Genomic DNA, 24,354 nt, shown 5'->3' with positions numbered 1-24,354 from the left:
ATTGCTGCATCTTTTAAGAGGGTGAGAAATGTTGAGAATGATTCATGTTTCGTTTACCAGATAACTACTTAGACAAGGTAATCTATCTACTTGCACTTTGACATGCTTTCGAACTGCTAGGTTGGCAGGAGCAGGGACAGAGCAATGGGAGCTCACCCCGTCGCAGGGATTCGAACTGCCTACCTTCTGATCAGAAAGTCCTAGGCTCTGTGGTTTAACCCACAGCGCCACCTGCGTCCCAACAAGGTAATCTGCTGATGAGCAGACTTAGCCAAACACCTCTCCTTTCCTTCGAATCAGATACATTTGTGTCTGTGACGTCCATACCATTTCTCCCACATCTCACTCAGGGTCAAAGCACAGCTACACACTAAAAGCACAGCCTCTCATTCATTCATTCCCCACTTTTTTCACTGATGGGGTTGAAGGCAGCTTACAGATAAAAACAAAAACCGCTTTAACCATAGAAAAATCAAACATTAAAGTACAATTAAACATTGATAGAATTAAAACTATCCATTTATTTATATAGATATATGTATGCTTATTTTTAACATTAAAAAAAAGTTCAAATGATTTAGGACAAACTGCAGATTGGGGTGGGAGGGATACCACTGGAAATAAGCACGTTGCTTAAATGGTGTCAAAGGCAAAAGCTATGGGCGTAAATCCTTGTTCCATAGAAGCTTTGATTTAAGATGATTCACCTATATATTTGTCTATTTTGCTAAATAAGGGGGGGGGAGCTGAGGATGTTGTCATCAATCGCTTTGTCTCTGCAAGTTTCACAATCACAGCACTTCCTTCAGCCTCACTTTTCTTAAAAATATATTCATACCTCATATATTCATACGTTTTTAGGACAAATCTACACGTGGGGGGGCCTTGCAGAAATGATCACAAATCCTTGTTCAATTTAGTGATGTAACATTTTCCCCCCAATTTCAGTATCATTGCATTAATGTTTTAATATGTCTTCCACATATATATATATATATGTATGTGTGTGTGTGTGTGTGTAAGACATATTAAAACATTAATGTAATGATACTGAAAATGTCTCACAACATTAAAATAGAAGATAGGTTTTTTAAACAACAACAGCAAACTCTGAATCCTTTTGCACTCAGCCCAGATCTCCTGCCCCTTTGCATACAGTGCAGCTGGGTGCAATGCGAAGTTCAGTGCTGGGGGGATTCCAGGTACCTGCCATTGCAAGCCACCGGCGGGGCTACGCCACACATCACTGCTGGTTACCCAGAGGGAGAGGGGCAAGGCAGCAGGTATCATGGGCTCTATGCCTCCAAGCAGGATTGGGGGGGGTGGGGGAATGGCAGGATCCGACAGAGGAGGATCTGATCCAGATCCCAAGGGGTGGAGGCAGTTCAAGCAGTGACTTGGATAAATGTCCTGCCCTGGGGTGGCTGGGTGTCCCAAAAGTAGAGGGGGAGCAGTCCAAAACAGTCAAGTGCTGAGGAGCTGGCGGGCTGGCCAACTGGTGGAGGCAGCCAGATCAGAGACAGAGAGAGTTAGAGGGTTGGATTTGAGGCCCGTCACCAACAGATGCAACACCCCACCCCAACAGAAGAACTCACTTGCAAGTATAGTTTTCTTGCTTGGGGTGAGAATCACGCAAACGGCTCATGCCTTAAAAGAGTGAGGAGACAGCATGCCAGGTCTTGGGACCAGGTCTTGCTCTTATGCCCATCCGTGTCTCCTATATTCTGCCTATGTACCTTTTGAGTCATGTATCCTGATGCTCAGGCGGTGTGCTGATTTCTTTCATAAAGCCTTCAGGATTTCCCAACCCGTGTCTTTCACCCAAGGGTGGGGATCCAGAGTGGGGAGTAAGGGTGCTCAGTGTAGCGCCAATACAACACTCCCAACAATGCATTTGCACCATGCCAACCAAACTGCCCACTGCCTTGCTCTCGCCCTCAGTTGCCAGAAGCGAAGTGCGGCGTTCGGGAGGCTAGAGAGCAACATAGCCCCCACACCACCCTGCTGGCTACTCCTGCCCAAAGGCATCCATGCACATTCCTTGACATATGCAATGTTTATGTGTATCTGTGCCGTAGGCCTGCAGCCCACATCCTGTAAGTACTTAGCAATATCCCTGGAGGCAGGGATAAGAGGACACTTACTAGAAAGGTGAAGGTGTGCCAAAGGGGTGAAAGGTTCCCTTGTATTCAGAAGCCTTTCTCTTGGGAATTACAGGGATAGAACAACCTAAATTGTATAAAAATTTATTCATGTATGCGACTACAGCGGGGAGAATGTTACTTGCCCCAAAATGGAAAGAAGCAGAAATCCCAGCAAAGGAAGAATGGATACAAAAACTTATGGAATATGCAGAAATGGCGAAACTTACCGGAAGAATAAGAAATCAAGATAACAAACATTTTTATAAAAGAATGGAAATAGTCTATTGAATATTTACAGATAAATTGTAAACAGATAAAAACACTGGGTGGATTACTGTAATGACCTGCAGCTACATAAGAGTATATATTTAAAGAAGATGAATAAATGAGTAAGTTAAGTTAATTTGGATATGCAGAAGACATTAAAAATAAACTTAAGGAACCGCAGAAAGAGGGGGAAGGAAGTCAAGTTTTTAAACGTCAAAATGACTGCAAAATCAGTGAGATAGATAGATGATAGATAGATAGATAGATAGATGATAGATAGATAGATAGATAGATAGATAGATAGATAGATAGATGATAGAGATAGATAGATGATAGATAGATAGATGATAGATAGATAGATAGATAGATAGATAGATAGAGATAGATAGATTAGATAGATAGATAGATAGATGATAGATAGATAGATAGATAGATGATAGATAGATAGATAGATGATAGATAGATAGATGATAGATGATAGATAGATAGATAGATAGATAGATAGATAGATAGATAGATAGATGATAGATATAGATAGAAAGGAAAAGTATAAATAATACTTTTTGTTTAAAAAGGTTCCCTTGCATCACTGCACACGCTTAAATCAAAACAAAAGAGTATCACTGTTGTGATCACTATCAGCCTGACTGCACCTAACTAGACATTGCAGGAGCACATGGGTGCCACCAACCTGCTTCTCCTTTCCCTGTCTAATTAGTAGTACCTAGCAATACAGGTGCCTGATGTGATGTCACTGCACTTGGTCTTTCCCTGTTTCAGCTCCATTCAGAGTGTGGGAAACGTTGAGAATGATGGTAACACTTTTTTTTTTACTAGGCGACTACTATGACAGTGTACTGTGCTTACTACAGTGGTAGTTGTGCTTACTACTACAACCCTCCCTTCCTTGGAAGCAAAGAAATTTGTGCAGTCTATGCATAAGTTTTCTCCCCCATCCGTACTCAGGGTCAAACTAGAATTCACACGAAAAGCACCGCTGCTGCTGCTGAAAAACGTTCTCTCTCTCTCTCTCCTCCCCCTCTAATATCTAGGAGAACTTGATACCTGAGAATGGCAATGGGATTGCACCCGCCAACCCCTGACCTCACATTCAGCATCAGTGTGAAGGGCTGTACACATACGTAGAACACACAGGGGGGAATTATTGTGCAAATGGAAAGTTGATCTTAGCACTACGTTGGAGACAACTAACTGTCTTGCTACCAGCCCTCTATCTTGCCAGAACTGCATCCTCCATGTGACCAGACTGTGGAACTGCCTCTCAATCTTGCCTTTGACCTGCTAGTTATGCAGCCAAGTCCCTGGCCAGTTTGTGGGCCTTGCTGTAGACTCTTCTCCAGCCTGTCCTAGCCTGAAACTTGTGGAAGTGAATAAATCTTCATGGTCAGAGCGGAACATGATTGTTGCAGCCTCTGGCTCCTTCCACAATTCCCTGCATTGGGGTACGAGCACCTCCAAAACCCAGCACACAGTTAAATCCCATGCAGTCACAAGTCCTTTCTGCTTTGGTATTACGTACACCAGTTCCTTATTTGCTCTTACTCACTGGCGCAGGGGTTGTTTTCAGTGTGCACATGTGGTTTTTTAAAGTCTGCTTCAGTCATATCCTCTTGCAGCTATATCCTGTTAAAACTGAACAGGTTGGAACAAGAAATGACAGAATGATTTGAAAGGGGGAGAAAGCAGCAGACACATTCCAGGAACAACAGAACGGCAAGTGGAAGCAATTGAAAGGAGACAAAGTAGCGTCATCAAGGAAGGTGTTCTGAGATGTCCTCTTGGGCATTTCTGTGTGGACAGGAAACAGGTCACACACACACACACACACACACACACACACACACACATAGTGGTACCTCAGGTTACATACACTTCAGGTTACATACGCTACTTATGGTGCTAAATTTGGTGCTGGAAATCTATTTCAGGTGTGTGACAAATTCAGGTTTAAGTCTGGATGCATTCCACACCAGCCCCATCACCTCAAGGAGCAAGATGGCCCTGGCAGCCATCCCGCTGATAACTCAGCACCCAGGAGAAGTGTTTGCCTTCAGAGTAGGTTCAGCTAGCCTGAACATGCCTGAAAGCGACTTGAAGGTGTTTATTCTTATTACAGTGGTACCTCAGGTTACAGACACTTCAGGTTACACACTCCACTAACCCAGAAATAGTACCTCGGGTTAAGAACTTTGCTTCAGGATGAGAACAGAAATTGTGCTCTGGCGGCGCAGCGGCTCCATTATCTAAAGTGGTGCTTCAGGATAAGAACAGTTTCAGGTTAAGAACGGACCTCCGGAACGAATTAAGTTCTTAACCCGAGGTACCACTGTATATCCCAACAGAGCTCTCTCTCTCAGGTGCTTATGTATCTGTGTTTTAATTTTATTTTAAAACCAAATATTTGCAGGAAACTCATGGTGGCTCAAAAGTCCCGATACAAAACCAGTGTGGTGTAGTGGATAGAGAGTTGGACTAGGAGTGTTGGACTAGGATGTGGAAGGCCGGAGTTCAAAGCCCTACTCAGTCATGACCTACCTCACAGGGCTGATGTGAGAATGCTGATATGGAGAGAACTAAGTACTTTACCATTAGCTCCTTCGAGGAAAGGTGGGAAATTAAGGTAAAGTAAAATTTTTGGAAAGTGGTTTGTCTGTTCTCCATGGGTTCGGCCACCTCCCAAAATGTAATTTACAAACTTGGCACAAGAGTTTCCGAGCTGAGGGCAGCATTTGTTATTGACATCTGGATGACAGGTGCCATTTTGAATCAAGATGGCAGACCAAAATGTCACTTGGATGTGACTTTCACCCATTTTTTGGCAAAGGTTTGGTCACCTCTCAAGATAACTGGGCACAAGGATTCCTGAGCAGTAGAAGCAGCTGTCGTTGTTCAGATGCCGGGTGCCATTTTGAATCAAGATGGCAGACCAAAACATGACTTTGGCTTCGATTGGTATTTGGTGCGATGGATCCAGACTCACAAACTGCACTATCCATTTAAAAATAGCTTTTTTATAATAAAAAATTCTACAAATCCCCAGGCAGCTGCAGGCACTCCCCACTAGTAAATAAATGTCTTTTTCGAACAGCCACATCCATAGGAGCCAACTCTTGGGACTGAGGGGTCTTCCGCCCCCTCAATAAAATATTTGAGGGAGCCCCCCCCCATATTTTGTTCAAGTTGGCACCCCTGGTCACATTTTACCAGCTGTCTGAAGGGGCTTGGTGCACCTTACTTGGCAAGGCATTCCACAGAGTAGTTGGCTCAATGGAAAATGCCTCAGCCCAGACAGAAGGAAGCACTTTTTTACATAGTACATAGTTAAACGGAAGAATTTGATACCACAAGCTGCAGCAATGGCCACCAACTTGGCCAGCTTCGAAAGGTCTTTAAAAAATTCATGGGAGCTATAAATGGTTACTAAGTATTTGTGGGTTAAACCACAGAGCCTAGGACTTGTCGATCAGAAGGTTGGCGGTTCGAATCCCCGCAACAGGTGAGCTCCTGTTGCTCAGTCCCTGCTCCTGCCAACCTAGCAGTTTGAAAGCACATCAAGTAGAAAGCACATCAAATAGGTACTGCAAGTGCAAGTACATAAATACTGGTAGGTACCGCTCTGACGGGAAGGTAAACGGTGTTTCTGTGCGCTGCTCTGGTTCGCCAAAAACGGCTTAGTTATGCTGGCCACATGACCCGAAAGCTGTACGCCGGCTCCCTTGGCCAATAAAGCGAGATGAGCGCCGCAACCCCAGAGTCAGTCACGACTGGACCTAATGGTCAGGGGTCCCTTTACCTTTACCTTTTACCTCCCTCCCAAAGCAGCCCAGGGGAGCAAACACACCAATACCGTTAGAAGAGGTTTATAATCACGTTTTAGAATCATAGAGTTAGAAGAGACCACAAGGGCCATCGAGTCCAACCCCCTGCCAAGCAGGAAACACCATCAGAGCACTCCTGACATATGGTCATATGGTTGTCAAGCCTCTGCTTAAAGACCTCCAAAGAAGGAGACTCCACCACACTCCTTGGCAGCAAATTCTACTGTTGAACAGCTCTTACTGTCAGGAAGTTCTTCCTAATGTTTAGGTGGAATCTTCTTTCTTGTAGTTTGGATCCATTGCTCCATGTCCGCTTCTCTGGAGCAGCAGAAAACAACCTTTCTCCCTCCTCTATGTGACATCCTTTTATATCTTTGAACATGGCTATCATATCACCCCTTAACCTCCTTTTCTCCAGGCTAAACATGCCCAGCTTCCTTAGCCGTTCCTCATAAGGCATCGTTTCCAGGCCTTTGACCATTTTGGTTGCCCTCCTCTGGACACGTTCCAGTTTGTCAGTGTCCTTCTTGAACTGCGGTGCCCAGAACTGGACACAGTACTCCAGGTGAGGTCTGACCAGAGCAGAATACAGTGGCACTATTACTTCCCTTGATCTAGATGCTATACTCCTATTGATGCAGCCCAGAATTGCATTGCCTTTTTTAGCTGCCGCGTCACACTGTTGGCTCATGTCAAGTTTGTGGTCAACCAAGACTCCTAGATCCTTTTCACATGTACTGCTCTCAAGCCAGGTGTCACCCATCTTGTATTTGTGCCTCTCATTTTTTTTGCCCAAGTGCAATACTTTACATTTCTCCCTGTTCTCCCAGCCCAAATATTTTCATAGTTCCCAGGATCAGTATCTTTCAGCCGTCAAATGCCTGCGTGAACAGGGATGTTTTTAAATTCTTCCTGAAAGTCCGTAATGAGGGAGACAGACACACCTCACTAGGGAGGACATTCCAGAAATGGGGTCCTGAGAAGGTTGATCTTGATACTATCTCCAATGTCAAAGGCAGCAGGCCTCTGAATACCAGTTGATGGAAATCCAAAGTGGGAATAGGGCCATTGTGCTCATATCCTTCTTGTAGACTTTCCTGAGTTGTGGGGTTCGTCACTGTGAGAATAGGACGCGGGACTAGGTGTGCCTTTGGTCTGACCCAGTAGGGCACTTCTGACGCCCCCTACCATTCCCTTGCAATGTTTCAGGAGGCCCAAGGGGGCCTGTACCTATTAAATAGTGGGTGGACATAGCAGACGACACAGAGATTTCTCCAAGTAGTTCTTTATAAGTAAGCTGGAACTGAACTGAACTGAACAGCAAACAGCTCGGCCAGCCTGTTTTTATAGGCAGCCGGCTATCAACACTGTAACACTGTTTCCCGCCTAAATTGACTGATGTGGACCTGAGTGAAAACTATATACACGATACCCCTGGTGGCCAGGGTGAGAACTTCAATACATAACAATACCCAAGGAAATGGATCCTTTCCCACATGCCAGGCTCCCTATTTTCTCATGTGATGCAGAAAAAGTTTCCTCAGAGCTGGTTCAAGACATTTTGCCGCCTGAGGCGAAGCAGGAATTGCTCCCCAAGTCAGGGTGTGTCGCATCCAAGACCAGGCAATATAGTTCGGCACCTGAGGCAAAAAACCAAAACCCACCTCTCCCTTCCTCTGAGAGTAAAATAAAATAATGATGATGATGATGATGATGATGATGAAACAACCAAACATTTGTTGCTCTTTCACGACACCTGTGTTTTATTCCTGAAAGTAGACAATTTAAAAGCACTGTATAACGGTGCAAGGTTGCAGGGGAAGGTTTTCCAGTATCAGCACCCACTGAAAAACGTTACTGCGACTTCTGGTGCTTTGTGGGGTAGAGGGTGAGATTGTTTAGCTACAAATAAGTAAGTTGAGCAGTGAGGAGACAGCAGACACTCAGGCAGTCTAAAGAGCCAGTCCTAAAGCAGTATTAATTCCAAAAGCAATCATTTTTCCATTTGCTTCCCTTTCCCACGGCTGCTTCCAACCAGCCAGCTACAGACCTTGGGCTCGTCCTTTATGTGTTTACCCAGCTCTGCATAAGTGGATGATGCAGTGTCCATACAAATCCCAGTGCAGTAGCCACCAGCTATCAATGGCCATTAAGCAAAGACCTCTTGCCATCCATCTGCACAAAAGCATCAAGAGAAGGTGACTCTGCAAGACAGAATAGTATGCCCTATAAGCAGGGCTGGTTTTGAGACATTTGGGCCAATTTGTCCTGACACCCACTTATATCAAGGTAAGAGTAATATTTGGAAACCCCCACCCAAAAAAAGTGCAGCCTACAGCAATGTGTCATACAAGACCTACACCCCTGATTTTCCCCAGTTCTGTGGTTAACGTGCAAAGTGGGGTGCAAAAATCTTTCCTACAGTGAATCCCATGTCTGTTCTTGCTTGAATAGCAGTTTATGGCTTTCCCTCCACCCTTTCCTCTTGCTTCTGCTGCAGTTCAAGGGAACTGGCATCTAGCACCAAGTGTTCTTCCTTTTTAAAAAGATTTTTTATTAAGAATTTCCTGTAATACAGTAAAATTGTGACTGCTCCAAGTGTTCTTTTTGACAGGGACAAGAGACCAAGCTCTCATCAGCGGCTCCTTTTCTCCTTTTGGTCTTCCCCTTCCAGCAATGCTCCTCCTGGGAATTTGGGGATCCAGCCTCATAGTGGCCTTTGATCCTGAGGCCAGTTGCAGAAGCCGGGGTGTGCTTTCACTCCAACTCATCAGCCCAAGGTCGTGCTCTCGATTACCGTATTTTTTGCTCTATAAGACTCACCTTTTCCCTCCTAAAAAGTAAGGGGAAATGTGTGTGTCTTCTGGAGCGAATGCAGGCTGCACAGCTATCACAGAAGCCAGAACAGCAAGAGGGATTGCTGCTTTCACTGCGCAGCGATCCCTCTTGCTGTTCTCGCTTCTGAGATTCAGAATATTTTTTTTCTTGTTTTCCTCCTCCAAAAACTAGGTGCGTCTTGTGGTCTGGGGCATCTTATAGAGCAAAAAATACGGTAGTTTTCTCTGCATCGTTTGTAACAAAGCTGGAGAACACTCCAGTGGACTGGAAGGATGAGGGTGTTGGAAAAAGAAGAGAAGAAAAGAAATCCAGCAAATAATAATAATAATTCATAATGTATTCTTACTAGGTTAAAAAAAAGACAACCAGTTTCCTAAAAGCAGTTCCCAACATAAAAAAGCTAGCATATAAGGGAGAAAGATTCCAGCCCAGTCCATTTGCTGCTGGGCTAGTTTTCTTCTTGCAATGATTATGATTAGTATTAGTAGTAGTAGTGTTTCTCTTTATGATGAGGATGAATTTACATAGAGAACTATTAAAACAACAACAACAACTAGGATTCCTTACTATCAGTCTGGATTGGAACAGTCCTTTCTCACCTGTTCTGCTGTGTGGGTAGACCTGGCCACTTCTATAGGCAGGAGGGCAAGCTTTGGGAGATAATGTAATCCTATCCTTATGTTCACACAAGTTGTTTCATAACACCTGCCCTCCCCAAGCCCAACCTAGGTATAGAACAGGAGAACGCCAAGGCTAAACCTCTTCATTCTGTAAGCTAGCTGTTAATACATGGAAATAACGTATATATATTTTGATAAAAATTATTTGTCTGGTTAGATACTTGGTTTATTTATTTAGTTAACACAAAACAATTTTTATACTGTTCTTGAAAACAGCAGAGACCACAAAAACGTATTACCACCCCAGAAATCAACAAATAAAACCAAAGGAAGACTAACGTTTAGTTGTCTAACGGTGCCCATGCAATGAACAAGAAAATCTGAAGGTTCCTAGAGAGGAAATCGCAGCCACATTGCCCCCTACTCCTATCCTGCTGCTGTCACACGGCTGTGAGCTAAGCCATGGTTTGGTTCAGCATTACATCTGAACGTGGGCTTATAGTTTATCTCACTCTGGCAAAACCATAATAAGCCAAAGCTTGTTCTATGGATAAGCTGTAGCTAAGGTTTATTCTATGGCTTACTGCTCATAGGTTGCCCGGGAGAGATAAACCATGAGCTTGGGTTTGAGAGTAACAGGAAGGCAAACCACGAGCGAAGTGGCTTTCTAGGAACCCACATCCTTACTCATTCATGCGAAGCCACGGTTTGGCTGAGCATTATGCACAAACTGGACTGGTGAGCATCATGGCTGAGTGGGGTGATTTGAACCCTGGGCTCTGAGACTCTGATCACTATATGGCATTGGCTTTCCATGCACTTAGCTACAAGTCAACCATCATGTCAGGGAGGGAACTAATTATGACAAACTTTGGACAACGATTATAAACATGGTTTATCTAATTTATAATGACAGGGAAGTAGCATTTATTTATAAATTTTGTAAACTTGATTAAATTTTAAAAAAAGCTCTCCAAGTGAAATTATAGATAAAAACACAGCTGAAATCCAGAAACCAGTTAAAAGCAAATTTACATAAAGCCATCATGGTGCAGAACAAAGATAAAACCTATAACCAACAAATCTGGGAACTAAATCATGTGTCTTGCTGATAGGCTTCCTGAAACAGAAAAAGTTTTCAGTAGGCTTCTAAATCAACGTAGTGAGGGGGCCTGTCTGGTATCAATGGGTAGCCATTTCCAAAGTACCAGTGCCGTCGCACTAAAAGATCGACTGCTCATAAATGAGACATGGACAGTATGTGGCACTTTAAAAGTGAAAGTTCCATAAGCCAAAGCAAGACAGCTGCTTAAGTAAACTGGTCTCAAGTCATTAAGGGCTTTAAATACCAAAGACGAATAACACTGAGAACACTCCAGTAACGAATCAGTAGCCAATGCAGATTGTTGCAAGGAAGTATAAAATGCTGGTAGGATCTTACTTCCTGATCAACTTCAAAGGAAGCCCCACATAGAGTGCATTGCAATAATCCGGTCTTGCGAGTTCCCAGTGTCTCCCGTGATCAAGTTATCCTGGTCCAGGAATAGTTAGACCAGCTGAAGATGGTGACAGGCACTCCTAGTTGCTGAGGCCACTTGAGCCTCAAATGACAAAACATGGCACCCTCAGGAATAGAAATCACCCAGGCAACAGACCACTTTATCCAACACAAAATGTAAAGCAGTTTTAAACTACTGATTTGTGGCAACCTTGTGGCTAGTCAAAAGCTTTTCATTTGATGAATATGTAACCCCTGTAATAAGCCAAGTGTTGGAAGTGCCTTAAAAATGTGGAGATAACCGTACAGCGGATTTTCGCTTTAGCTAATGTGTTTTGGAGTCAAACTAATACCCATATAGAAAGTTGTTTGGCATATTCTCTTTACCTAGAGACATTACTAGGTTTTAAAACCATCTATGTAAATGAGCTAATTCAGCTAAAGACACAGGGGTTTTATTATATACCAGCCTCTGCTTTATATCAGATTTTTGGACTACAGTTCCCATCAGCCCCAAGGCAACACAGCAGCCTATATAATTGTGACTGTGAAGATACTGTATGCAAGATAATGGGGGCAGTCTGTTGAATACTTCTTAAAGAGAGCTAGCTGCTTGAGGAGATGTGAAGTATGATCTGGCACTAATGTCAAATCTGGTCAGCTATGTGAAAGTAAGAGGGGGGCGGAATATGAAATGGTTGAGAGACCACTACCATTTCTTAATTTCTGGTTTGCAAACAGTAGATTTCCACATATGGGTGCTTCCTTAACTTGGCTACTATTTGTGGTGCGTCCGTTTTTCTGCATTATTGTTCCAGCAATTCTTTTTAAAAACAAAAGGGTAACAGTTTTTAAATCTAACATACATTTTAACCAACACAGGTATTACATTTCAACCACAGAACCAGGAAATGCAATCCATTTAAATCAAATTTAAGCAAAACACCTGAAAACAGCCCAGGTCACTGAAACACGCATTCCGCAGGAGGGGGACGAAAGGAAGTTCCCATTGCAAAAATAGGGTTAGCTGTGAAAAAGTAATGATTGGAGTCCTGCTAACTAAAATCTTGGATTTTTCCCCCCAAGCACATTATGAAGATCATAGCCCATTACTCTATTTACTCATCGACCCACAGGATATATCTTTTTTTTTTAAAAAAAATTACTCCCCTTTCTCAATTTGCGTTAATGGCCACACCTTTAATTCCATCGGAGGAATTTCCCCAAACTTCCTATAAATACCCCTAATGGCTGAAGGATCTTTTCACACTCCCCTTTGGACACAGAAGCAGCCAAGCCTCTCCTGCTCCTGGTGTGTTCCTTCCCGGCAGAAGTACAGGCAAGCCGTCATCCGGCATCTCGAGAGGAGGAGGGAAAAAAAGTGGGAGGAGGTCCAGCGCAAAGAGATTCAAAGGCTTTTGAAGGATGAGCTCAGAACGAAGTAAGTAGAACTTTGGTCAGCCCGTTCTAGGCGCCTGGCGCAGAGGTCGAGCGAGCTGGTAAGTTGCATGCTTTGGGGCAAGCGCAGCTGGATTTTGTTATTTATAAGGAGGGTAAATCTATTTACCTACTCCCTGCTGAAAGCCTGTTTCATACATTTGTGGGGCGGCGGATGGGAAAGGAGAAAGAGTCTCGGGTTTAGCAGAAGAGTTCTCTTCCAACTATGCGTTACGCCCAAAATAGCAGATTTTCTTATGGAAAGGATGGTGGGCTGTTAGGTTTAAAGTGGTTAAGGTAAAACCAGCTTGGAGAGATTTTTGAAGGCTAATAAACCTTGGGCTTGTTCGTTTGTTTAGGTCTTTTCTCTGAGCAAGGGGCTGATTCCTGTTTTTAGTCTTAAAGGGGCAGGGAGACAACTCTTTCGCTCAGATTTCCCAGCCTCCCAGCCACGGGCTCCAGAAGAAAAGCCAAGTTCTTTCAAAAGTTATTCTTGGTTATATTTTGTATCGTTCCTCAAACGAGCTCGAAGGAGACACTTTTTAAGTTTCACAAGAGGTCCCTGTGACTTTTAGGAAAGGCTGAACAGCGTTAACCTCTGGAACTGCCTGCCGCATGATTCCCTGATCTCCACACTCCTTTTCGGCGACTTGGATTTGCTTTCTAATTTACTTTCAAGTCTGCGGGTGGAGATCTTGATCTCCCGGCAGGTTGCAATAAAAACCGGCCAGGATTCACTCCGGGTTACTTTAGCAAACAAACGACGGCAGCAAAACTCCACCCTAAAGTGCATTGCAGAGCTGGGTCTTTGCGTGGAGGCCTGCGAGCGCGGTTTAGTTTTGGTACTCGAAACAACTTCCAGGGGTGAGAGTTAAATTCTCAAGGTGCTTTCTTTTCCACCCGGCTCAGATTAGCGGGTCTACTTATTGAAAACACAAGGGGACACACACCCCTCCTCACCCTCGCAAGCCTGAAGTCCGCCGCCTCTATTAGCTAAAAAGTGATTTGCCACGGGCCACCCAATCGAGCCGAAACCACGCCCCGCGCGCAGGCGCGTCTCGGCGGCTCCCGCTCCCACGCCGCTTTTTAAACCAAAGGGCGGCGGGCCAGAAACTTCGGAATCGGGATGTGTATAAGAGATAGTTTGATCCTCTGGGTGGGGTCCCCCCGACTCTTTTCCCATCTCCAACCCTTAACGCGCCCCAGTTCTGTTTTACGCTCGAGTAGGGACTTTTGGATTTCCCCCCCCACGCATCCTAAATGTGTGGAGAGGGTGATTTAAGACTTCTCCATGGGGCGGCTTCTTATTTGAGAAAATAACTAGTGTATGCGCGAATTGCCAGCCCCGCCTCCCCCACTAATGAATTTATTTGCAAAAAATAAAAAGCCGCCAAAAAGGGCTGAGCAAGGAGATGACTTACTGCGAGAAGGGAGAACAAAAAAATCAGCAAAATTATCCGCTGCGGCCCGGCAGCAACACGTGGAAGCGGGAGTGCTCTCGCTACTTCCTCCGCCTGCCGGAAGATAAACGTGACCGAGGGGAGATCCCTCCAAAGGAACAAGATCCCTTCCATTACACCCGTCTCCCATTTGTGCGTAATCAGCCGGTAGAGCATGAGACACTTGATTTCGGGGTTGTGGGTGCGAGCCCCACATTGGGCAAAAGATTCCTGCGTTGCATGGGGTTGGACTAGATGACCCTGGTGGTCCCCTCCAGCTCTACAATTCTATGATCTAAATACTGTACAGGACTTCTCCCTCTCCTCCTAGCCTAGTGTGGACCAGCCCTTTGGGGACCGAACTCCAGTTAAAATAGAATGTAGGTTTGCGTTTTAATAATCTCAACCTATAGTGGGCAGAATACTTGCTGTATCACGCTAGGCCAGCCAGCAAAAGCCTTTCCCTTTGTGTCTCTTATTATTGATTAAAATTCAGGCCAGAGGGGCTTGGAACTTCTCTGAGGGCCAGGTTGGCACAGCCTCCCATCCTCCCTGTAGCTATGGCTCTGAGATGAGTAGTACATCTAGTTCCCCAGTTTTGTAACTGAAAGTGGGTGAGTGATTCTTGGATTAAAGATGGAAAATGAGTGTGTGTTTATATTTTTTGAAAAAAAAACCACATGTTTCTAAATCATGTTTTCCCTGAACTTGTTTGAAAGGTATTCCTTCCTGTCATGTAGGAAGATGAAATGCCCTTAAAAGTGGGAGTGGGAGCATGGGAGATCTGACCTGCAGGATGCAGCCCACTGGGAAGTTCTCTTGTACAACCTCATGGAGCCAGTGATACTAGTGCTGGATTAATTTATATCAGTGAAACTATTCTTCCATTGTTCCACTGACTATATGACCTCATTCATTCTCTCTCTTCCTCCTCCAGGTGTTATTTTCCCCCTGATCAGCATTGCACTGTGGGGGTTGATGTGCTCAGCTACACCCCTGCCAGAGACTTCCGGGTACCCAGACTCCATCCTCGACAATTTGGAATTTGTGCTTAGGATTAGGAAGGATGTTGCTAAAATGAAGAATGATCTGGTGAGTTGTTGCGAGCAGAAGAGGAAAATGCTGGGCAAGGAATATTGCAGAGATGAAGGTGTACAGTTTGTCTAGAGCAGCCTTTTTCAACTTGGTGCCCTCCGGGTGTTTTGGAACTACAACTCCCATCAGCCCCATCCAAGCGTGGTCAGGGGTGATGGGTTCTGTAGCCAAACAATACTCAGAAGCCAACAGGTTGGATAGGGCTGCTCACGATCAAAGCCTAAACCCACAGTTTATACACTGGCAGAAGCTGTGGATTTAGGCAGCTATCTAAAAGGGATGCCTTGGTCAATGATATAAAAAACTTCTTGAGAAATCCTGAAGGACCGATTCCAGTTCTCCGTATTATATCCCTTATTAACCCACCTTTTAAAAATGTGTCAACTCCTTGAAACTGCCTCTGAGAATCTCAAAAGTACAAATATCGACTGATGATCCTCCCCAAATATTGTGCCAGGACGGGTTTGAGCAAAAGGTGGAGCCCAGTCCTGAAAAACTGCCTAATTTATCCTGTATATAACACACCTCCCCAGTAACATAACAACTTGGAAAGTGATTGTGCCCTGACAGTTATTATTTTGCAGCTCTTGGCTTTGAACCACTGTAAACTCCAGTACAAATAACTTATTCCCATTGAGCTGAGTTCTCGGATAAACAAAATAGTTGGCAAGTTGTTCTGGTATGGGACTCCGTTCCCGGCATTTCCTTGAAATTGCAGCTTGCCCCGAAGACTTAACCTCATAGAGAGCATAGCTTTCTCCCTTCTAGCGTTGTGGAAGTCTCTCCCAGCCCTGGCCCCATTTAATCTGAACAAATGGCATTGATCTTACCTTTCCCAGCATTTGTGAGGTTGTGCCAACCTGGAAAGGTCACCTTCCCTCAGTGACAAAAGGAGAAAAATTGTTTGCAGACTGTGAATAAAGCTTTGGCATTCTCGTTGGCTTCCCTCAGAGGGCGGAGGCGCTAGTTTGACTAGATCTGTCAAATTAACGTAAAAATGCATTTAATCCTCCTCTTATCCAAGCCTAACGTAAACCGGAAGAAAAATCATGCTATGATGAATGCCAGTATTTGCTGCTCAGACTGCCACCCTTTAGCTAGAATCAGATTTTTTGGTTTGGGTTTTGGGTGTGTGATATTTGCGTGTTGGTGCTTTCAGTAGTTTCAGTGTGGCATCATTTACTCCAATTTTGTTATGAAAAAAGGCAGAGGTTTCTGCAGGTCTCTTTCCAAACACTAGAAATGGTATTCATCAGTCTCTTCCTCTCAGAGGTCATGCACTCGAGAGCATAACTTGGCTTCCTATCATAAGGACTGGAAACTTGGTGGTTTGCAAATGCTGCACTCATAACTGCTATGCACTATTGTAGCGTTCCTATAGAATTCACACCTCCCTTTATTCTATGAGATAATTTACTGCTGCATTCCAAGTGATCCCATAGATGTGGATCTGTCTATTGACATGTAGTCCTTTACTATGGACTCCTTATTCAAGTGAAGGCACTAAATAACAGGGCAGATTAGGTTATTGTGAGGGCAGGACAGAGACAAGGTCTTGCATTAACAGAATGAGTAAAGTTTCTGTACTCTTACAAACTGCAAGGCTGGGTGGTGGGCAGCAAGTATTGGGGAGCCCTTGCCTTCCTGGTAGTGTCAACAATACCTTTTTAAAATATTGTAAAAATATACAGGTGGTGGGAGCTCATGGGTTTGCCAGTAGGGAGCAAGCAAGCTATATATCTATATTGGCTACTGGGGCCTTTGTCTCTTCTGACCTCAACTCCTTGTTTCTCCCTCCGCCTGCTGCCCACAGCGTAAAGAATTCAGGCTTGGCAGTGACAACGAACTTCAACTAGTGCAGGAAATCCTGCGCATCGAGCAAGTTGATTATTCCCATTGTCGGAAAGACCTCTGTAACAAGGTGAGTGGAAGCCACTGTCCAGTAACAAGCCCTAAGTAGTTATATTTCCCATTCCTGTTAACGTGCAATTATATTTCCCACCCGCTCCCACCACCCCAGAAAGTTCCAGGTGGAAAATCAACAATTCAGTAAGGGGGGGAGGGAGCTTTGCAATATCTGTTTACAAATAATGCAGGCAGCAACAGGTGGAAGGAAGCCAGAACCAAAAGGAGTGTTGGGTCCTCAAAGAAGTGAGCAAGCGGCTTCCTGCCTGCCTGCCAGCTTCGGAAACTTCTTGCCAGGCTCCACACCTCCAGCTTCTTCCCACCTTTATTTCTCATGCCCGCTATGAGAAACAGCAAGTGTCTGTCATTTCACCATTTTTCTTTCAGCTATAAAGCTGTAGGGAAATGCTTAGAGAGCTGAGGCCATTTCATTTGGGGGACAAAATGATAGCACAGCTATAACATGGACAATGGCGAGGTTGTTGCACCCTCTGTGAGCCCCATCCTTGAGTGAGCCTGCCTCCTCGTTGCAATAGGTCTAGGGGGCTCTTGCTAATGCCCCCCACCTTGTTTTGGGTGTGGTCCTTCAGCAAATGCCTGACTGTGCCTCCAATGCAAGGAGATGTGTGTGTGGATGAGCAGAGTCTGTGGCAATAATTCTATGTGTTTTGCATGCCTTACCCTTCATTCATGTCAAAATCTTGGTTAAGATTGGCAGTCCACGCCTGACGTAGTAGTTGCCTGGCCGACTGCCAAAAATACACTTTTGAGGGTTAAGGGGGAATTCCTGTTGGTAACCAAACCAGATGTCATCCATTTCCCCTGGTGCTGCAATCGTGACTCGGCGCGTTTGCAGGTTAAGCAATGAGCCAGCAAAGTAAAGGATTCTGAGTGGATAAGATTAGTTGTGTACTTAAGAGAAGGGCTTGCTCATGAGAAACAGAAGGATCTGCCTTTTCTGATTGCGAAAGGGTGGGGTTGGTGGGAACATAACTTTAGAAGAGGAAAGAATCTCAGGGGCATCTGGACAGCCACGTGAAAAACTGTAGCATTATGATCTCCAGGGGGTAGCTCTGTTTGTTGGAAGCAGTAAAGGGAGTTTTATGGCACACTTAAAATACACTGTACTTTACTGATTTTGGACAAAATGGTTGTTATGTGGAGGGGAAGCTTTTTAGGTGGCAATGTGTATTAAGATGGCAAGCTAGCCATGATGCTTTGCCAGGGTGGGGGCTCCTTCTCATTCTGAGCGTAGCACTGGACCTCTGCCCCCAAAGTCCAGCCCCGATGGCTTCGCTGCATTTATAATGGCGCAAGCTTTTGTGGATTAGAGCCCACTGCACCAGAATATCTAGCATCAGTATGTTCACTGATATATTGGACAACTTTATTACAAATCAACTAGGAGCATTTTTTCTCCACTGGGCTACTGACTTATAGTAATGACTTCCCTCGCCACCCACACAATAAAATTACTGGTTATAGGTGCAATCTTAGTTTTACACACACACACACACACACACACACACACACACACACACACCTCTTCCAAAATGAATGCCTATGTGCCACATGGATTCTGTTTATACTCAATCCATGCTTTCTCTTTAGAACTACATATGCACATTCAGTTGAGCATGGACTATGAAATTGGTAGCAATCAGCAAACTAAAACAAATTACACTTTAAGGCTGGCTGTTAAAAATCACTGAGGCTAATATGTATCTAATCTAGAAGCCCTGACCACTCATTACAAAGTTTGGTTATAGTTAACCAGTGGCAAAGGAAGAAGACTCCATACACGCTCAAATACCCAAATACTCTTCCCTGGGTCCCCTCCTAGCACTCAAAATGAGTTCTGAGGCTGATCACGGGCTCAAATGAGGTTTGGTGAGGGGGGTACCCTTTTCCAGGGGATTTTCAGGCACACCTCTGTAACATGTGTATTCAACTTCTCAAGAAGAGAGGAATATTACCAAATAGCCAATAAGATAAGAGCATGCAGAGAGAAAAAATCCCCTTCATGTTTTCTTAGCACACAGCAAATATTTCTTAACAATCTTATTGCTGCCGACCTGCTCGGCGAAAGCTTGAGCAATAACATAGATGTTGGACTCTATGCCTTTGTGCGTAAGGAATGTCAATGTCTTGGCTTGCCTACTATGGGAAAACTTTTTCTCCTCTTGCCACTTCTTCTGAGGAACCCTCTTAATTTTCCCATCTTAAGTTAATATTTAAACCTGTAGCCTTTTTCCGCTTTGTTCTCTGGCAGGAGAAACTGAGCCTTCTCCTTTATACCAACTTGAACTGTTCATTTGTTCTTCTGCTCTCTCTCTCCACCACAGATGATCAAACTGAGCCACTTGTAATATCTCATCTCACATGGTTTTACTTATACTCACAACACACCCTAAATTGGGTCGCTGTGTATAGTGTTTTAAGAGTTTAAACTGGTTTGAGAGGCATTGCTTTCAGTGATCCACATCAGGTGTGAAGAAATTTGTGTCCCTACTGAAATACAGCTCCCATTGTCTCTGGCCATTGGCTGTGTTTGCTCTGGTTCATGGGAATCGTAGTTCCATAAAAGATCCTCATCAGCGTACCTGGAAGCACATTTCTGCCTTGCTGTAATGATCTTGCTCTGTAGTTGCAAAAATGGATTGACTGTATCTTAACTGCCCTGAGAATGAATGTCCTAAATAATTTAAACAAGCCCCCTTTTTAAAATACTGTCTACACTCTGGATGTGAAAAATGGTGGTCTCCAGCCTAAATGGGAACCAGGAAAAGTTGTGTGTGCGAGCGAGAGAGATCTATCCAGACAAAAGCTGTAACCCTTCTTCCCCACCCTTAAATCTTGTTCTTGCAGGAGGATTGCTTCAACCAGATACAGACCGGCCTCAGCACCTACCAGCACAGCCTCTCACACGTTGCCCAGATCCTGCCAAGTTTCTCTGAGAAAGTGACTGGCCTCCAGCTGGACCTCTCAAACCTCTCCACCAACATCCACCGGCAGGTGAGAAGCTGGCTTACTACTTGCTCAGCTTGGGCTGAGGGAGGGGGCAGAACAGGTGGGCGGGAGGTGAGAAGAAGCCCTTGCATGCTTGCAAGGAGCAGGAATATCCATAGCCATTTTAGCAGGGTCTGTTGTCTGCACTTCATAGTTGCTTCCCCTCCTGGAAGAGTGGTGATGCCCCTAGTGCTGGCTGCAGTTGCACCAACCCAGATGCATTATTCTGGCATGGCTTGTCTTGGCTGCTATTGTCTCGGTGTCTGTTCCACTGAATTCCATGGGCAACACAGAGACAGAATATGGAAGACTAACTGCAGATGAAGACTTGTTTCTGAGACAGGCGGCTCATCCCCTCTGCTTCCCTTGGCCTCATTCCTTCTTGATTTCTTTTGGAACATATTGATTAGCATGTCAGGGTATTAATAATACCTCTAGCTGTCATTGTGTCCTTTCTTCAAGGAACACATGATTGTTAAAGGGTGTAATTGTTTAGGGTAATTCCTGCTCATGGAAATTGATGATCCATAATCCCCTCCTCCTTAAGACACAGCCCCAGGAACTTCAGTTCTTCTCCCCTTCTCAGTGTTCCCAATTTGCAGGCATGGGGAGCTTTATAGCCCTGAAGATGCAATTCCCATTATCCTGGACCGCTTGCCATGCTGGCTGAGGCTGATGGGAATCCCACCCTGATCTAGAGTTCTCTACATTTAATGTTGCGAAGACTGGTACTCTGTATTTCAAGGAATGTTTGATCTCTCTATAGAAAGCTTCTTAGCTTCTCTAACCTCTGGGGTTGCAAGGTGCAAAAGGGTACCAAGTTAGGCCATCCAGCTGTCGAGAAAAAATGATCCTCTAAGCACTTAGTAAACAGCTGCATTTCAATAACGGATGCGATTTCTCTTCTTCCCACCCCACTTTCTATCTCCCTGCTTCAGATACTTGAGAGTGTGGTGACCGCTGTCACCTTCCCCCAGGGAGAAACCCTGGACTTGCAAAACCAGAGAGCTATTGGAAGTTATCTTGTCATCCGCAACCTTGAGAAATTCATGGAAGCGATTGCCCGGGCATTGAGGCATTGTTATTCATAATGTGAAGGGCTAGAGGATTCTCCCATAAGACCCTGGAGTGGAAGGGTCCTGTGCATCCTAAGGAGGACCTAATAGGTGATAACAAACTGAAACAAGAGGATGTACTACTTCTGCCTGGACTCCTCCCAACCTACAGAATTCCAGCCTCCTAACTTTTTATTATATATTTATTGTATTTATTGTAAAGTTTTAAAAGCCGTTTGTTATCATGCAAAAGCAAGAAAAACAAAAGGCACAAGAATATTTAAAGAAGCAGCAGAACACCAGACGCATCGTTTTTAAGAAGCCCCTCTGTGCCCAGTTTGGTGTTCTGCTGCTATCAGCAGGAAGTGACTCTTGCTAACTGAACTAATCTTTATCTTTTTTATGATCAAAAGTCAAGTACAGTCCCACATTCTGATGTCTCTCCAAATTAATTGGTCAGCCTTCTCCATGTTTGGGCATTTAGCATTTCTGTTTGTGCCAAACTAAATTCCTTGGGGGGTTTTTTAAACTAGCCTTTTTAAGAGACTGATGCAGGACATCTTTAGCAATCGGGTGTTGTTGTTGTTTTTATCATAGTGTTGACATGAGACTCCTGCAACAACTCCAGCTATTGCTATCCTCCAGATGTTGGACTCCAGTTCCCATCAGCCCCAGCTAGCATGACCAATGCTCAGGGATGATGGGAACTGAAGTCAATCCAAGACATTGGCTACTTCTGGAATTGGCTCATCTCAAGCATTTCGTAGAATTGCAATTTTGGATTCGGCTTTTAATGAAATGTATTCATCCTGCGATGCCAACTTGACATTTGTATGGAAATATCTTGTTTGCTTTGCTGGATTTCTAGTGAAATATCCTTAAGAATCAATTCCTACAACTGCGTGTTTTTAATTTATTGTGCTTATTTATTTTATTTTTTTATTTATTGTTTCTTAAAAACAACAAATGTTCTGCATCTTAAAATTTGCCCTCAGACCTTTAGTCATTTCTCTGGTATTAAGAGTATTTATTACTTATTTAATATTTATACCGATAACTGTCAGATTAACTGTTTGATAAGAACCTTTGTTTATCAAAGGCACGGGAGTTTCAGCAAGTTTTACGTGTGCATCTTGCAACACTTACAGCCTTGCTGTGGTGCACATGTCAAGATGTATGCAATGTTAAATCACTGTTTAATATTTAAACATTAAGAGTACTGGCTATTGGTAGTCGGACCAAACTGCAGGGGGGTGAACAACAGGAGTATCTAGTTCCCACCTCTGGCAGTCTCCTGGGTACATGCTGGGCTGTGCATCTTCTTGTACTTGTTATAGATAAGTAACACTGAATATGAACCATAAGCACACATACCTATTGTTGGAGCAGCACCAGTAGATGATAATTCTGAAACTGCTATGAACAGTTGCTGTATAATCAATGGAGCCCTGATTTGGCCAGGGGCTGCTATCTAAATTTCCCACAATCCTCGTGTTGGCGGTATTGTAAGAAACTAAAATGGCAGCTAGACTCCGCTGCTTGGTGAATCATGTAGTACTGGGCCGTAAAATAAAGTTAACACAAACATATGTGCATCAGCCCTTGCAGTTGCATGAAGCAACCCACTTCACCCTGTTGAATGGTAGGGCTGGTCCTGCCTTCACACCACTGATGGGGAACCTGTGGCCAGTTACAGGCTGCTGGACTCCAGCTCCCATCAGCCCCAGCAACTGTAGTCAATAGTCGGGGATGATGGGAGCTGTAGTCCATTAAAACCTCTGGAGAGCCATATGTTTCCCCACTCCTGCTTTAGACAGAGAGATGTATCTAGAAACCAAAGCATTAATTGCTCATTTGCTATCTGATTTATTCCTGTAATATTCTATGCTAGAGGATGTTTTGTTTTTACTGAGGTTTTTAATAAATGTTAACTTATGATTGTAAACTGTTTTTGTTATTTAAATGAATTTGTTTTACACCAACGTGGGTCATCGATCTGTGCAGAATTCCATTTTGTATTTTGTTTAAAATCGCTTTGCAGTTTGCTAGAGAGGTACAAAGTTGCTTGCAGATTTTAGTCCGCCACCAATGCTAACTGTTTTTTCCTTCAAAACTGGACCAGAACTCTTGCTAGCTTCACATTCTTCCATTACAAGCCTCTGCAACAGAAGGCAGCTGGAATGATATGACTTGTAAATGTCATGAGGTGATAAAGAAATATCTGGAATTTGGCTAAGAGCCTAAGCTCAGCTGAAGCATTCCAAAGCATTTATTTTTGAAGCTGTTTAGATTTTCTGTCACATCACTGTAGTTGTGCTTTCATTGTAACTGTAAACTGCACTGAACACCCCACACAATTAGAAAAGGCAGGATATAAATACCTATTTATTTGACAATGATGCTAAATGGAATGGACATTGTACTTTTAACTTTTATTTATATTTTTATTTTAAAAGGTAGAAATAATTGGCCACTGGGTCATTGATTAGTGCTTAATATTTCTATTTAGAGTCTCTCAATGCTTCCATTGTAATACCAATCAGGTTTTAATTCTGTTACTACTTCTTCCGAAAATGAATTTTATTTATTTTATTTATTATGATATGGTGTATGCAATTTCTGAGTAGAAATAAATAACATTTGTTCAATCAAAAATGTGGTGTTGAAGTTTATTAACTGAAGCATGAATGAAAGCAAATGAAGTATTGGAGTAACTAATTCATACGAGGCGGGGTATAAGTTGGGGGAGCTGAGATGTCCCCAGTTTAAAAGTGACATTGTTCACACGCCAAAGACAGGTCTTGTGTCTAGTTTCCCCATCTGTCACCTAGGAATAATCATAGGCCACCTTATCGTGAAAACAACTGCGATGATTGATTGAATCCAAAGGCTGGAATTCTACACCCACATGCCTGTGAGCCCTGTGGGCAGAAATATTTTGAAATACACTATCAGATGTTCTTGGGTCCCACTGAAGTCAATGTGAAAATTAAATCACAACTAATTGAAGATGCATAGATTTCAGTAGAATTGTGACTAACAATGCAGTATAACCCGGTATATAATCTATTCAGAAGCAATAATCTCACTTTTCCTTCACTCTTCTTTTCCTGTCACCCTTATTCTGTGCCCATTTGGTTCTCCCTGGGAAGTTTGGGAACCCTCTCCATTCATTTAGGGTTTGAGTTTTTTTTTTTTTTTTTTTGCT

General features: G+C 43.7%; 1 protein-coding gene across 3 annotated transcripts; it reads left to right on the top strand.

Moving 5' to 3' along the window:
- Positions 1-9,285: 9,285 nt before the first annotated feature.
- CSF3 (colony stimulating factor 3) lies at positions 9,286-23,801 on the top strand. Of its 3 annotated transcripts, none has more exons than XM_083408808.1 (5): positions 9,286-12,647; positions 15,020-15,174; positions 16,991-17,098; positions 19,951-20,097; positions 21,030-23,801. In XM_083408808.1, the coding sequence occupies exons 1-5, from the start codon at positions 12,632-12,634 to the stop codon at positions 21,180-21,182; spliced, it is 579 nt and encodes a 192-aa protein (XP_083264934.1). In that variant the 5' UTR covers positions 9,286-12,631; the 3' UTR covers positions 21,183-23,801. The 3 variants fall into 3 exon arrangements, with proteins under 3 accessions (XP_083264934.1, XP_083264935.1, XP_083264933.1); XM_083408809.1 differs by having other exon boundaries at positions 9,288-12,705; XM_083408807.1 differs by lacking the exon at positions 9,286-12,647 and having other exon boundaries at positions 14,610-15,174.
- The last annotated feature ends 553 nt before the right edge of the window (positions 23,802-24,354 follow it).

This window comes from Podarcis tiliguerta (genome assembly GCF_965153285.1).
Source record: "Podarcis tiliguerta genome assembly, chromosome: 13".
NCBI lineage: Eukaryota > Metazoa > Chordata > Lepidosauria > Squamata > Lacertidae > Podarcis > Podarcis tiliguerta.
Note: the sequence above shows the minus strand (reverse complement) of the source record. Positions and strands in the feature narration are given on the sequence as shown.

Bases quoted from the DNA above. Each gene is read 5' to 3' on its own strand.
- CSF3 (XM_083408807.1), top strand. From the start codon at position 14,986: ATGACCTCATTCATTCTCTCTCTTCCTCCTCCAGGTGTTATTTTCCCC. The intron at 15,175-16,990 runs GTGAGTTGTTGC...TGCTGCCCACAG, and splicing joins CTAAAATGAAGAATGATCTG to CGTAAAGAATTCAGGCTTGG. The intron at 20,098-21,029 runs GTGAGAAGCTGG...TCCCTGCTTCAG, and splicing joins CCACCAACATCCACCGGCAG to ATACTTGAGAGTGTGGTGAC.